We start from the raw sequence: 15,062 nt of genomic DNA on the forward strand, positions 1-15,062 counted from the left end.
AAATAACTAAACTAGATTTATATGCACAAAAGCTTCGTATATTTATTTTCTTAACTAAGCATGTTTTATATTAAACTTACAGTTGAATTTTTGTCTTTTAATAAAAGTTATTTTATCAAGGCATTTGTACTCAATGCATCTAGTTCAAGCAGAATATTATAACAAACATAATTATAAATTTAAAACAGACTTTTAATTAACATCGTAGATTTATTTAATGAACAATAAATTAGAGAGCATACCTTGTACAGTCGCCTGTAGCGGTTGTCGAAATTGATACCAGTGAAGGAAATATTTGATTGATATGAATATTCGAAAGCAAATTTGTATTCCGAGTTGTCGTCCTTGCGCACCAACACTTTACTGGAAACTGAAGCAGGAGAGTATTCCAAAGGACGATCATCATACGTCGCCGCCGAATACAATGACGTTTGTCTACCATAACCAGGGGCAAAAAATGCTATCGTCGAATTCTTTCCAGCCGTAAAGCCCACGCTCTCATTAAATGGGCCTACCCAACTGAACCTGTTAGACACTAATTTGCCAATAGGTCGCACCTGGCACAGTCCTTGATATAAGGTCCCACACGAAAGTAACATGGGTAGGTGCGGATCATAAATAATTTCCAACACCTTATTGTCATTATCCGACATTACTCGTTTGCTGTCGCAAGGATAGGAAGGATGAAGACAATTTGGATTGTCTAATTCTGGTCCCGTCGATACTTTGCTCTTCACTTTCAAATTTTCATCAAAATGGTACAGTGAATTTCTAGCACTCACGTATACGTCTCGAGATCCGTTGTGAACAACAATTCTTTGGAACGGGCTTGGATGTGCGTGATCCACAAAAACGATCAGATTACGAACATCACTTGGCTTGGAGGCATAAATGCACGGCTTTTCCACAGTAAGAATGAAATAGAGGACATAAGCTCCAAATAACTGAAACGGGCGTAGCTTTCTCATGATGCAGCAGATAATGATTGCATACCTGCAAATAAATAAAAAATAAATGTAACCATAATCAGTACTTCATTTATGTATTTTTTATTTATTAATACATAAAAGAAAAATCACTTCAAAATGTTTTCACTTAGCAATAAAATCTTGTTCGTGGTAAGTAGACATGTTGCGAACCATTGAAGTACAAGAGCTTTCAGATATTCATTTTCTATATCATGAATGTGTGTTGCTTAATACAGCGTAAATTAATCATTTTAATAAAATATTTTTATAACAATCTGAGAAGTGCTCTTCTGGTTAAAAGCACTTCTACTAACCGCGCACCCTCGAACGTTATCTTTACTATGGGTGGCAACTTTTAAACCAACTGCGAAACTTTAACTTAAGCTAACTGCGAAAGCATCACACACACAAAATACAAAATCTTTTATTTTTTTCACCACTTCTGAGTTATCTTGAAATAAAACACAAAATTTAAGTCTCCTTGACTTACAATACTGGTCATAGTACTACAAGTCATATCGGTTAAGATTCGTCCGCTCATTTTAAACTAAGTCCTTTGCCATAAAATCTGCATACACCTCCGGATTGAGCAAGTACGTGGTCACAAGAAGTATAAAGGAAAGTCTCAAAAATAAATTCAAACTGCAAGTTAACATAAATGAAATGACACAGTTTTACCTGGGCCTCTTAGCAATATTTTGTAACAAGTGTTATATTACGCCACGAGTTTCATGAGTAATATAGGATTCTAGAATCCTGTGAATTGCAGAACTACAAAATTTCTAACGACATCTGCATCATACGACATAAAAGACATCTGAATCAGAATAAAATCTAAAAGTTAGGATGAAATTTTTTTGTGACATGGAGTTTGAAAGTTTCTGTCTACATTTATTTTTAAAATTTTGTTCATGCTATTATATACTCCTTTAATATTTTGATATTTTTCCATTTGCGCTTTTTTCACTGAAGAAAGAAATGAGAAACGATGAGAGAATTACATAATGATTTAGCAAATCGCGAAGTTCAGACGAATGAAGCATTTGTGACTGAGTGACACCATGCAACAGAGCAGAGGAACCAGAAGCAGTTTCAAACTAATATGGTTCGTCAGCTCAAACTAATAGACTTTAATAAATGAAATTTGCTTTTGTCTATTCTTCATTGTTTTATAGGTAGTTTAAATAAAGACTTTTCCGGAATAAATCGCAAAATACGTTGGATAGCTTACATTTATATATAAAACAGGCTAGAAGTTAGACATGTACACAGACAAATATGACTAAGATCTTTCAGGTAGCCTCAGAATAATAGCTCTTTATTATTTGACTCAACTTACATGATTTCCTATTCAGCAGCTGTTTGTTGCTCGAAACAATGCGGTAGGACCTATACATTACTTCATTTATACATGTTCACTTACTACGCTTCTGTTCACTGGACCATAAACGAGAAAGCAAGTCTGGCTCTTGGTCACGCTGTTATCGTAGTGAAATTCCGAACATCTGCGTCAGGGCACCGTTAATTCGCATCAAAGCGTGACCTCGCAGGCTTCCCGCGTATTGTCCCACCCTGCCCCCTTCAGACTTATCAGTTACGCTTCGTCGTTTATTTCTCTCTCTCTCTCTCTTTTTTTTTTTTTATTTATTTTATCTTTCTCGACATTCGAGGTAGTCTCAGATTCAGTTAGGAATTTCAAGCATTTCGTTGACTTCCCACGAACAATCCTCCCCTTTCCCCCTCCTCGAATGGTATATAAAATATTCTCTAAAATTCCTGAGAATTAAATCACAGATCTGAAATATCAGATGAAAGAAAAAAAAAATCAGTTGTCGACGAAAGTGACATTTTTTTTACATTATTATACTCGTTGTAGTCTCCTATGGAAAAGATAATTTGCAGTTTATTTGAAAACACAGGATTTAAAACTTTTCATTTAGAATTTATAAGACACTGTTATACTGTAGAAAAAAAATGGCTAAACCTAAAACGTTAATACCTGCAATTATTAAAAAAAATATTTTTTTTTCATAGGACGTGCTACGTTGTTTTGTTAATATACGACTAAATACATATCCAGTCCTAAAAATGATATCACCGGAACTTTTTCATCAAATACCAAAAATAACAAGAGCAATCAGCAACGCCCAGACCACTTACAGTTTTATTTTTTATAAATAAATACCAAGTACGTTAAATAAGTAGGTTCAACCAGTTGGTCCATGGTACAACACTTTTACCTATAGCTGTACCTAGACAGATACATAATACCATGGAATAAGTTTCGTCCGATGACTGAGCCATCGAGAACTATGATGACGTCGTATTTACAGGTGAAATATAGAAAAGCATGCAAATATAATCAAAATTCTTATCGGTTTCTATGCAAAATATGTGGTAAAAATATTGCTTTAAAAATTGTTGAAAACTAAGACAGCATTCGAAAATGACAGAGAATATGATCTCAGTGATAAACCCAGACGAATGATTGATTGTTGATTCTACAAAAATGCGTCATTTCAATTCACTCCCCTTTCAAAGAATGTAAAAAGAAGAAGCCAGGTCTGTAGCGCAGTTTCAAACTCGTGTTGACATATTTATTATTAACCGTTCATTATTTCATATTTTTAATATTAAATTTGTCCCATATGTTTTATTTATTGTGAAATTTTCAAAATTAGTTATTAAAATTCGCCGTTAAAATTTCCTTAAAAATGCCAAATTGAGCAACAAAATCTTACATTAGATGTTTTTAATTTATAAGATTTCTACTGCGATTACTTTAGAATCTACAACTGCACTATTAGCATTAAGCATCGACGAAAACAGTAAAGAGGCCTTCATCGCTAAGAGCCTACGGGCGCTCTCCTTACCATCCTTAATGCCAACCGTATCTAACTTTGTGCTTCAGGAGAAATTAGAACAAGCTCTCTGGGCCTCACAAATATAATCATGGCTAATCATACCCTTTATAGCAGCAGAGCAGAATTCCAAACATTCAGGTTAAATAGAACCGCAACGGATCAGGATATTCAGAAAATTCGAATAATCAATTTTTTTCGGGAGGGGGGGGGGGATTATTTACGCTTTCTTTTCTAAAAATTATAATTGCTCATAATATATCGCTGTAACCAGAGTCATTTCCACAATCGTAATAATAGTTATTGCAATAATCAGTTATAACGACTATTTATCATTTATGCTATTATTATTAATTAAGATATTTAATTAAGATATTATTAAATATTTAGAATAACATTGCTTCAACTTAAATAGTTAGAAAACGAGTCGCACTTAACGACTAGTTATCAAAAATGTGATATTTAAAAAATTTTTTGTTTTAATCTCTGTCATTGCCAAATTACTAGATCAGTGTTGCATCTCAGTGAAAGAGGTTAAATACTACAAGAGAACACATGTAAATGTTTTTGAAAGAATACCGTGCTTCTGATATTCTAACAAGTAAACATATATAAAAATGATTTAAAAAACACAGTTGCTAAATTATAAAGCAATTTTATGATTTTCGTTTTAAGTAAATCCTTCCTTTCCGATGATATACTCATTTTCTTTTTCATAGCATTTTGTGAGAAACCATATAAATAAACTGGAGTTTTGTTGTTTTCCAAATGGAAACATACTATTGGATATCTTAACTCTTGTTCCATATCTCGAAGGCACCAATTCCGGTAACAGAAAAACACATATGCATATGGTACACACCTCTCCAACTTCCTGTTTCCGAAATGGCTTGCAAAATAAAGAAATTCACTTTGCACTAGTATTTCATTTTTCATTTTAGTGCATAAATGGAGAATGAAAGTTTTATAGTAGAATAAACTTCTGGTAACTCAGGATGACACCCAGGATAGCAAAGTTCCGATAATGTTCCATGTCGGCCCTTTTGTTATCCAAAAACCGGCTAATCACACATCTTCCCAGACTACTTCACAGTCTTCTGTAATTTATAATTCTACATCGCCGAGATAACTGATAGAAGAATATAATGAAATTCTACTTTTGCAAACAATTACGGCGCTTTTTTAGCTAAATAAGTCTAGTACTTTACATTTAGATAATTGAGCCGTCAATTTTCTCCAGTGACTAGTTAAGCGATTAGTTAGTTCACAGCAGCAATCAGGTGTGCTGTCAGAGAGAAACATATTTTTGGTAATTTGAAATACTAAGAGCAGATTGCCTCAGTTTTCTTTCTGTCAATCAATTAATCAACTTTTTCAGTGCTATACATTCTAGTTTTAATTGTAATTCACTAGAAGGGGATAAACAATATTTTATTAAGTCCCAATCTGTCTGTGGGTGTTAACTGATTAATAGTCATAGCAATAACTTGCTAACATCAAAGCAATAGTCGTTGGCATAAGAATTAGCTGCACGCCTACTTCTTTTAAGAATAATTTAGTAAGCGAGGTATTGAACCAAAAGCTTTTTGAATGTATACAAAAGCTGGAGCGGATTAAGACTTTAAGAGTCCCTAAGCACTTGAAAATATTTGATGCCCCCCATATATATTTACACCAGTTTTCCCAAATTCCCTGGCATTTTCGCTGCACCAAACATTTCATGGTAAAACAGCAATGGAAAATTTTTGTGGTTGGCCCTTTCCTGAGCGCCTAAGCCCATTTTTTGTACTGCCCCTTTTCCTTGATGTGCTATGAACGTGCTTACTTTGCTTAATGGTTCCAGTGTCTGAATTGCTTTGGGAGCATAAACTAGTTCCAAACTCCTAACAGATGTAAAGCGAATTATCGCTGAGTCTGAAGTGAAAACAGAAACTTGAAAAGGTTTAAACAACCTTTTTTACAAAAACAGAATTTTGAACATAAATGCACTTCTCGTGTTAACAGAATCAACCACACCTTGTAATACTGTAGAGACATTAGATTATTTTTTTGGAAGCAGGAGAATTGAAAAATTAGCAAATCCTTCGCCGGGAATCGAACCACGGACCTCTGGAATACACGCCCAGCGTGCAGACCACCACACCACGAAGGCATGTCAAGAAGGCGGGAAAAATACCTTATAATACAATTAAAATAACAGTTAAATTCAGAATTTAAAACTTACACTAGTAGTAAGAGACTACACAATGAAATTAAGTGTAAACTAGGTCAAATAGTTTAATAAAATTTAAATTTCGGCAGCAATAACGCAAAGCCGAATAAATACAAACTTATCAGAGCTGGCAGAACTACATAAAGTGCCCGCGAAAGGCAGAAACACGCTCTGTCTTACAATTCAAAAACCTCAGCATAAATACCCTTTAACTCATTTACATTTCTGGTGAGGAGAAGTTATAGTAGAGGACGAAATTATAAATAACTGGTTAGTTTAAATATTAACCTTATATGATTAATCTAACTCTGACTACATATTTCCACGTATTGTATTTTTAGTTAAAAAATTTTGCAATACGGATTCTCAAAACGACTACTGGGCAAATAGCTCTTATGTCTGTCTATGTTATAATGCCCTTCCAATGACGGAACAAAAAAAGTAAGGTGAAAATTATATATTTATATCCTGAAAATATATTTCTGCATATAATTTATACACAAGCAATAAATTAACATCATGCTTAACTGAAGGTATCGCGTTCCATACAAACTTTGAAATCAGTATACCCATATCACACTGGGGAGAGGGAATATTATACGAAAAAGACAAAAGAAAAATACGATACTTTTTTCTCACGATCCTCAAGGTCTGAAAAGGTCTCTCTGTGGTATTTTATAGCATATTTGATGTTTACTTTAGATGCAATAATAGTACGATACTCTATTCGGGGCAACTTTTGACACTCGCTTTGACAGTGCATGTTTTCCATCGCTACAACAAGGAATGACGTCACATGTTACGAACTGTCGCGTTGAGCTATTTTCTACTCCATTCTTCTCAGTCCTCTCCCACTCTCCTCATAATTCCCTAACGCGTAAAAAAGCGCACTCCAGAAGACAACGGACCGTTCAGTTCTCCGCGAAAAGTATGAAACTGAAAGGTTTGTAATAGCCTGAGCGGCGCTTTCCCACGTTCATGGCAATTACCTGCTTAGCGCTTCTACTTCGTTTCAGAAGTTGTTTTGACTTACAAATCTTTGAACAGACGCTAACGTATTTGAAAGGATTTTTTTCCCCCCTTTCTGCTGCGATATCTGAAACAATTTCTGATTTAGACAATAGTAAGATGGTCAGAATTTAATCGTCAGCAGTTCCACATCTAACGGACACAAGCAACAGACGATCCTTGTAATCTGATGTAGCTGTTCTCATCGAATTCATTAGGGAAATAAATTAAATTAAATTAAATTAAAATTCGAAAGGTTTCAGATTTTAAATTACGTCCAAAGGGGCGTTTATTTTTAACATTTTGTCTGTTATTTTTATTTATTAAATACCACGTTCTTCGCACTTAAACCATAAAATTCAGATCAAGAGCAATATCGCAAAATAGTTTTAAATTTAGCATATCTTTAGAATTTCCGATACAGAGTCTCGCGCGCTGGAGATAAAAATGTTTTTTCTGTACAACGTTGCCATTGCTCGCTTTGAAATCCTTGAGTTTGTTAATCAAAAATTCATTAAAGTTTTACAAAATATGAAATCGATAATAAAACAAATTCCATGTTTCAAATTTGGGCTTCCACATGCCCATAATCTCAGTAGGATTACGTGATTCAAAATTCGATAGCTCTATGTACCGTTGTTTTATCACAATGCGAGAAATATACATACATTTATGCAGATTTTTCATTATTTAATTCCTTCAAATATAATGCAGGACTCTAATATTTGGTGGTAACAGTTTGAAAAGTGAAACGGACATGTATAGTGAACCAACGCAAAATCGCAAAACGAAAACAATAATCCTTCAGCGACAAAGCCCCTCTGGACTAAAAACTGTGCTTACTTACATTTTTAAGAGTTTTACAGATACATAAATTACAATTAGTAAGAGATTTTTGGTTTAACTTCCCCATCGCCACGATTCTGGAAAGGCTACATATGAAAATTCATGAGGATCCAAATTTCTACTTTTTCTGATCAATGGACGATCCAAATTTCTACTTTCTCTGATCAATGGTAAAAAGTGCTAAAGTAATTTTGATGTTATTTAATAACTGAAGAAGACAAAACTGCAGGAGAACATAATCTTGCAAACAAATACGCACGCAATTTTTCTTATTGAAGAAAAATTAAAGGAATCAAAAGTCAAGACATTTAATTATAATTTTACTTTGCTACTATATTTAAAAAAAAAAAAAAAAAAAAAAAAAAAGAACAGTAAGTACAGCAGAACATGGATTGCTTTATCCACTCGCATCATATTAAACATTTACCATTTTTATGGAAAAGTTATTTGACAAATTGGTTAACATCAAACATATCTTTTCTGCACTGTTTTTTGACAACGACTGATAATCTTTCTTGCTTTTTCAAATCCTTAACTATTTTAGATCAATAGAAATTTTTCCAAAGGCATTTCTCCAGAACTATCTAATCATCCTTACATTTTGATGCTCGTTTTATCACTGAGAAATTTTTAAATATCTATTAAAGATTTCGGTTCTTCAAAAGCTTTTAACACTGTTCAATGAAAGAAGTGCACAAATCCCAGAATGCCAGTGATTTACCGCCTATTTGAAACGTCTGCAATCACTTCTGAGTACCCACAAATTATTTCTAAACATCAACTACGCTTCACTCTATTCTTGGACAACTAAATTTAAATATTTCATTCTAATGTTTCAACCACAAGTACACAGACAACAAAAATGTTAAATAATGATTACAATAATAATTCCAATATTAAATAATAACTGCAACTAAAAGTTTTTTAATAACTATTCTTATATTTTTCAGCTTTGACGTTGTAGGATTCTACTGTAACTGGGAATTTAAGTCCTGTAGACCGTACTATACTGCTAACGAGTTATTGCTAAGTCTTAAACAAATTCAAATGCTGAAAAAGGTTAAAATAAACTTTTCATCTAGGCTTAAACTGAACAGAATAGTAAAGCTTGTCCTACATTGAACTTCCGCTATCTCGCGAACATTTTAATTAACGAAACAGAAGTTAAAGTCAAATGCAGGTAATCTAGTCGGATACAACCTATGAAATAAAAATTTGGGCTCAGAATTTTACTGGCTCTTATTTTCGAACATCGACTAGCAAGATGCTAAAGCCGGAATAAAACTTTAGGCCGAGCTAGCGAGAGTAACAGCAAGACAGGGCTTCTAGAAGCAACTAAATCTTGAAAACCTTCAGTTTAAAAAAACACACAACTAATTTGCATTCTGCTGAGGAATACGGAAAGAAGAAGTTATAGTTAAATCATAATAATTGGTTAATTAAAATAAACTACCTTACAACTTATGCATATTGAATTCATGATCCAAACTTCATTATGATACTGGATGAATGGATCATAGCACTCAATAAAAGAACCACTGACACTGGTACACAGATAGCTGCTGCGTGAATTATTTCATTTATTTTTTTAAATTTTTGCGTAAGCAAATATAATAACGCTCCATAGAGTAAATACTAATCTGTTCCCTCAAAGCCTTCACACAAGACAGATTGCCTTACTACATTTTGCCATAATATGCTAGTTATGCAGCTAGTTCAATTTATGGGTAACCAGCCCCTATCGGTTTAAAAGTGTGAACATACAGTGTAGATTAGAAATATAAGAGGAAGATAGAGAAAATTATTTTGGAGCATCATGAAGATCGAGTAAAATTCGAGGAAATATTACAGAACTAACTTATTCTGAATGCATTATTTTTTTTGGCACCTTAAAATTTCGACCAAATTTCTACAAAACAAAATTTCGAAGAATTTGGAATTTGAATGTATAAAACAACTGTTTCCTTTTAATCATCTAAAACATTTCTCTTATACTAAAACACTTCACTCGTTAAAACTCCAAGCTACAATCAGGGGCGTAGCTAGAGGGGGGCAAGGGGGGCATCTGTCCCCCGGGCGCAGAATCCAAGGGGTGCCAAACTGATGTTACGACATTTTAGAATTAAATGTTTTCCATCCTTGGCAAGCAGTAGGGGGCGCGAAATCTTCAGTTGTCCCTGGGCGCTGAAAACCCTAGCTAAGACTCTGGCTACAATTAAACTTTAAATACTATGAGGCAACTATTTTTCAACTTTTCAATGCATGCAAAGGAAAACTAAAAAAAGCATACCTGTATTTTTATCCACCTGTAACAACTTCCTCTTCGAGAGATGCTTCACACCTGTACGGTAAACGTACGTTTCCTGCTATCCCAATTCCTGATAGCAGTTAAAACTTGAAAACACCCGCGTTGTACAACAGCAAAGGAAACTAACGTGGAAAATTGCTCAACAGAAATACATAAAAGCTACTTCACGCTTCATATTGAATGGTAATGAAGATCGGACCTTGTAGAGTGGTCCTACGAGTTGGAAACGGATCGCACCGTCTACTCCAACTGGAAATGGGAGACCGGCGATTTACGCTAGCCAAACCGGCACGCGAGCTCACGTGACCACGATTGTTTGGGGGAAGAGGGGAATGTGGTTTAACGTGACACTTGTTCCACTCGCGTGGGCGACCGTGGAGGTTTGCTGGATCGAGGGGCAGCAGTGATTTAGCTGAACGATGCATTGTCCGAGGAGTTACATCTTCGATTAGAATAATCAAAAGCAACAGGACGTGATATTAAAATCTGTTTCGGAGCATCCTCCAAAGTCCCGCCTAGTTACAAAATACTTGTTCGGAATTTTAATTGTCGTTAACATATCATCTATGCAAACCTGAGGAAAAGATTTTTATACACATATATACTTGTGACACAAACAATTTTAGTCGAATATTCAGTGCTTACATACAGTACTTTCTTTTCGACGAAAAAAAAAAAAAAAAAAATTTGACGCAAAAGGTTAATACAGTTTACACTTAGGATATTATAACAAAAAGGAAATAATAATCGATAACGTAATCACAAATATACGCTTACTTCATTTATGAAGACCAATAGTTCCTTTGAGCTACCTGAATTGATTTCTGTAAGACAGAGGTGATTTAATTTCCTGTGCACGCAAGTAACTGTAGGACATCTACGCATGAGTTATGAGTTGCCAATGGTAGACATTATTTTATATGTGAACGAAAAAGTAAAATGTTTGCATGATTTATTTATTTATTTTTAATTTTTTAGTATTATTTTTTAATTTTTTAATACTTAATGGTAAATTATTCTTCAGTGTCATTATTAGTTAATTATTCTTCAATGCGTTAAAATATTATTTGAAGTTTTCATATTGCAAGTTAGTCCATCCCTCTCTACTTTTAGAACAAATGGTTTTTACCAAAGCTTTTTTTCCCTTCATTTTCGTCCTTTTTTTGATATAAAAAATATACAGTTAATAAAATAAAATCTTTTTACTTTCATTAAACAAAATACAGAATACTTCCCCGTCTTAAAATATCAGGCAATCAAATTACATTTTATTTTTTTTCACAAACAACCCATTCTTTAAAATCTTTAAGCAATTTTTAGTTATTTATTCTTTAAGTGGTTCCTAACATAAAAACATACAATCTTATTTTAATTTTTACAGTACTGAAATTAAACAATGGAATCACCGAATATTTGCATAATGCAAAATGTTTAACCCGTTTCTATAGAACTGTGATTAATCTCAGAACTATTTTAATTTAAATAATATAATATTAATACTAACAATAAAATTCATACTATTAAATATTTGCACTTAATGCTCGTAATAATTTTACGATTTCAGTGAAAAATGTCATTGAAATCAAAGAAATAGTGCGAATGAATTAATTAACAACTAGCTTAATTTTAGTTGGCTTGGGGGGGGGAATAGCGATCTTAATAACTGGAATTTCTGATAATTGAAATAACTGTTCCACAATACACTTTAATGAATACTGGTTTTTGAGTTTTTTTTGTAGTACATTTACGCCTATAGAACTTTCTAGCTCTGTTTAAACTACGTACTATTAAGCCCGGCTGCGGCATTTTCGGCGCTAGGGTTCAGTACGCCGGATATAAAATTAAAAATATTCACAATTCACAGAAAAATATATCCTCGTTTATTAGTCGCTTGCAAAAATAATTTCGCTAGGGCCCTCCGAAAATCCATATCATATGCTGCATATGATTGTGCCCGGTCCACACAGCTACAGTGGCATAGCTACAACTTTTGTCGTCTAGGGCAGTTTCTAAATCTGTCTCTTGCTATACAAACAAATAACTGTAAAAAATGTCAAAACTACATGCAGAGAAATTAATTAAAGCATTACCATTATTTTTGAAGAAAAACTTAAATTCTATCACTATAGAGGTCTGTATGATTGCTTCTGCTGTGACGTAGACCAGTAGAGAAAGATTTCTTAAATGCATATTTTTACTTTTTTAAATGATTTTTATTTAGAAAACGCTGCTTACAACTAGCAACACTTAAAACAACTGAGAGGAAAGTTTCCAGCAGTAGTAAAACATTCTGGAGATTGCATTTTAGAATGAACTGGAAAAATTAAAAAGGAATGCACGTCCACTTTGCTTTCCACTTTGTTATTTCTCTAGCAATAACAGAAATAAAACTCTAACATAGTTCTTTCTTAACGAAGAAGTCTTCTTTATTAATGTCGTGATCGTAACTTAGTTGGCATTTGTAATTTGCATCCAAAAGTTTCGACGGAATAAAAAAGGTATAACAAATGTTATGTAGCAGCTGAAATCACGATGTCATTTCTTTGAACACTCAATTTAATTAAGTATGGCAATTTAACTAGCTAATTATCCTTCACCTATCTTGAATATCCACCTGATTCCTTACAAAACAATATTTCAGGCAGAAAATTGCCGCCCCTAAAAATGCGCCACCCGGGAAGGACTTCCCCATCTGCCCGTACCATGGTCTGTTCTTCCTATGACTAGGCCAGCGGTTCTCAAGATTTTGACTAATGCGTACCATCTAAACAAAAATTGAAAACCTTTAGTACTACCACCACTACAAAGTACTACTACCACCACCACTCTTGAACAAAGCTCAGATTGCATAAATTTAGGAGTGTTAGAGAAAAAAACTCAGTCAGGATGTTAGGGTTTTAATTTTTGAATTTAATAGTTAAAAATGGTTTGCTTCTTTGCGTACCACCTATTTTTCTCTTGCGTACCACCGGTTGAGAACCCCTGGTCTAGGCTGTTTGGCTATCAGTACATTTTAGCTATTGTTGTGTTAGCAAATTTTGACTTATATCTTCTAATAGATTTCGGACGTAATTGGCTGTACAGTTAGAAGAGTATTTAAAATTAAGGCTAAAAACAAAGGTGAACAAAAACCAAAGACAATAAGATAGACTAAAATAATATCAATTCATTCGATTCGGTAAACAAACTAAATGGATTAGCATTGTCTCGTATCTGTCACCGTTCTGTAATTATAGCAAGGGATAAGATTTCACAAATGAAAATTAAAAAGATGGACTCATCAGATCGGTAAATTATCAGAACAATGTAATTATCTATTACAATGAAGATTATAAATCCTGTTAGTGACATAAGCAAAACAAAACGACGACTTTGAATGCCATTACAGCAACTGACAGATTTATAGTAATTAAATCACGTTCAAACTAAAATTAGAGCACAGGGAAACCATGTAATGCTAAACGAATAAACATATATAAAGCAGTTTCTTTTATAATTTAATCTGCGGTGTCGGTTTAGCTAAGCGTCATAAATATTTCTCAATGTTTACATGACCCCCTCCACATCCATCACATCTCAAATGGAAATTGATACTGTCAGTAAGCATGAACGATTAGCATTGTATTCGGATGAATCGAAGCAAACTTAAGAACTGAAATATATAATGAGAGCTTTATCAGCAAATCGACAGTGAAAAATCCAGCTTCATGCCTGTTGACAGAAACTTGAAGAAGTTACTTGGAATTGCCAGAAGACGAAACTTAACTACTAAGCAAGAAATTACACTTTTTAAAAATCGAAATTCTCAAGTAACAGCGATGAAAAACTAAATTTTAGAAATAATCCTGACTTAAAGCAGAATGATTATCGTTTTGGTTTGAAAGGAATTGTTATTTCTCATAAACAGTAAATAAAAATAGAGAATATTTTTGCACGCAAATACTTCGAAATCATTCTATAGCTAAAATCGCTGATTTTAACAAAACAGCATCTTTGACAAAAAAGAACTAAAAATGAAATTATATTATAACTCAAAAATATTATAACTCAAAATTCATTTCAATTAAAAAAGTTAAACTGTGAAACTGGTGACAACTTAATCTGAGATAGAAACAGTAATTTACTTCCGACATTTTATTATTATAGAAAATTTAGTCACTTTGTCAGGTACAATTAAAGGTCTGTCAGGCCAAAACTGCACATAGGAAAATTCGCTTTACCATGTTCAATTACTTGTAAGGTCTCGTTTTAAATCTTCGTTAATGTAAAATGTCTTGATGTAATTATCTGAGTTTAACTTCATTCGAAATCTTTTATAATTTTAATTTCGTTTTTTAAAATTTAACATGGATATTTTTTTGAGTATTTCTTAACTGCATGTACGTAAAATTAAATTTTGCTTTAATATGGATTTGACTACTAATGCATTTATAAAACGATGACTCGGTGTTCGAAAATTTTCGAGAGAGAATTTTCTTTTTCATTTTGTATACGATAATTACAAAATATACATTCCTCCAAATTGTACAAAAGTTTAGGTTTATTAAGATATAATCTGCATAATTGAAAGTAAGAGAATAACTCGAAAAACGAACTTGCCGATTTTTCAACTTTATATATCCAGTAATCTGGTAAAAAAAATTCGAAAACGACTAAAATGAATTAATTTTTCAAAAATTTTCAGAAGCTATGCTTTCTTGTACTTCTCTTCCATATCGATTTCTAGCAGTTTTAAGCTTATATGATCTTTCACGTTTATGAGCCTGATAGAAAAGTAACATATATCTTTCATAAACAAAATTTGTCGGAAAAGTGATAAGAAGTAGGTCTAACATAGAATGCATTTGTAACTCGGTGAA

General features: G+C 33.2%; 1 protein-coding gene across 2 annotated transcripts in view; it reads right to left on the reverse strand.

Moving 5' to 3' along the window:
* LOC118193963 (hepatocyte growth factor receptor-like) overlaps window positions 1-15,062 on the reverse strand; it is a 184,831-nt gene that overhangs the window by 92,677 nt on the left and 77,092 nt on the right. Inside the window, exons 1-2 of one of the 2 annotated variants that reach the window (XM_085825366.1) lie at window positions 10,186-10,451; window positions 243-993 (exon numbers count right to left, since the gene is read on the reverse strand). In XM_085825366.1, the coding sequence (XP_085681492.1) occupies window positions 243-968 (726 nt within the window). In that variant the 5' untranslated portion in view covers window positions 969-993; window positions 10,186-10,451. Of the gene's footprint in view, window positions 1-242; window positions 994-10,185; window positions 10,452-15,062 lie in introns of those variants that run through there. The other variant, XM_085825372.1, reaches the window with a different exon arrangement.

This window comes from Stegodyphus dumicola, chromosome 1, assembly GCF_044657685.1.
Source record: "Stegodyphus dumicola isolate Sdum_Otavi_A_Nest chromosome 1, ASM4465768v1".
Taxonomy (NCBI): domain Eukaryota; kingdom Metazoa; phylum Arthropoda; class Arachnida; order Araneae; family Eresidae; genus Stegodyphus; species Stegodyphus dumicola.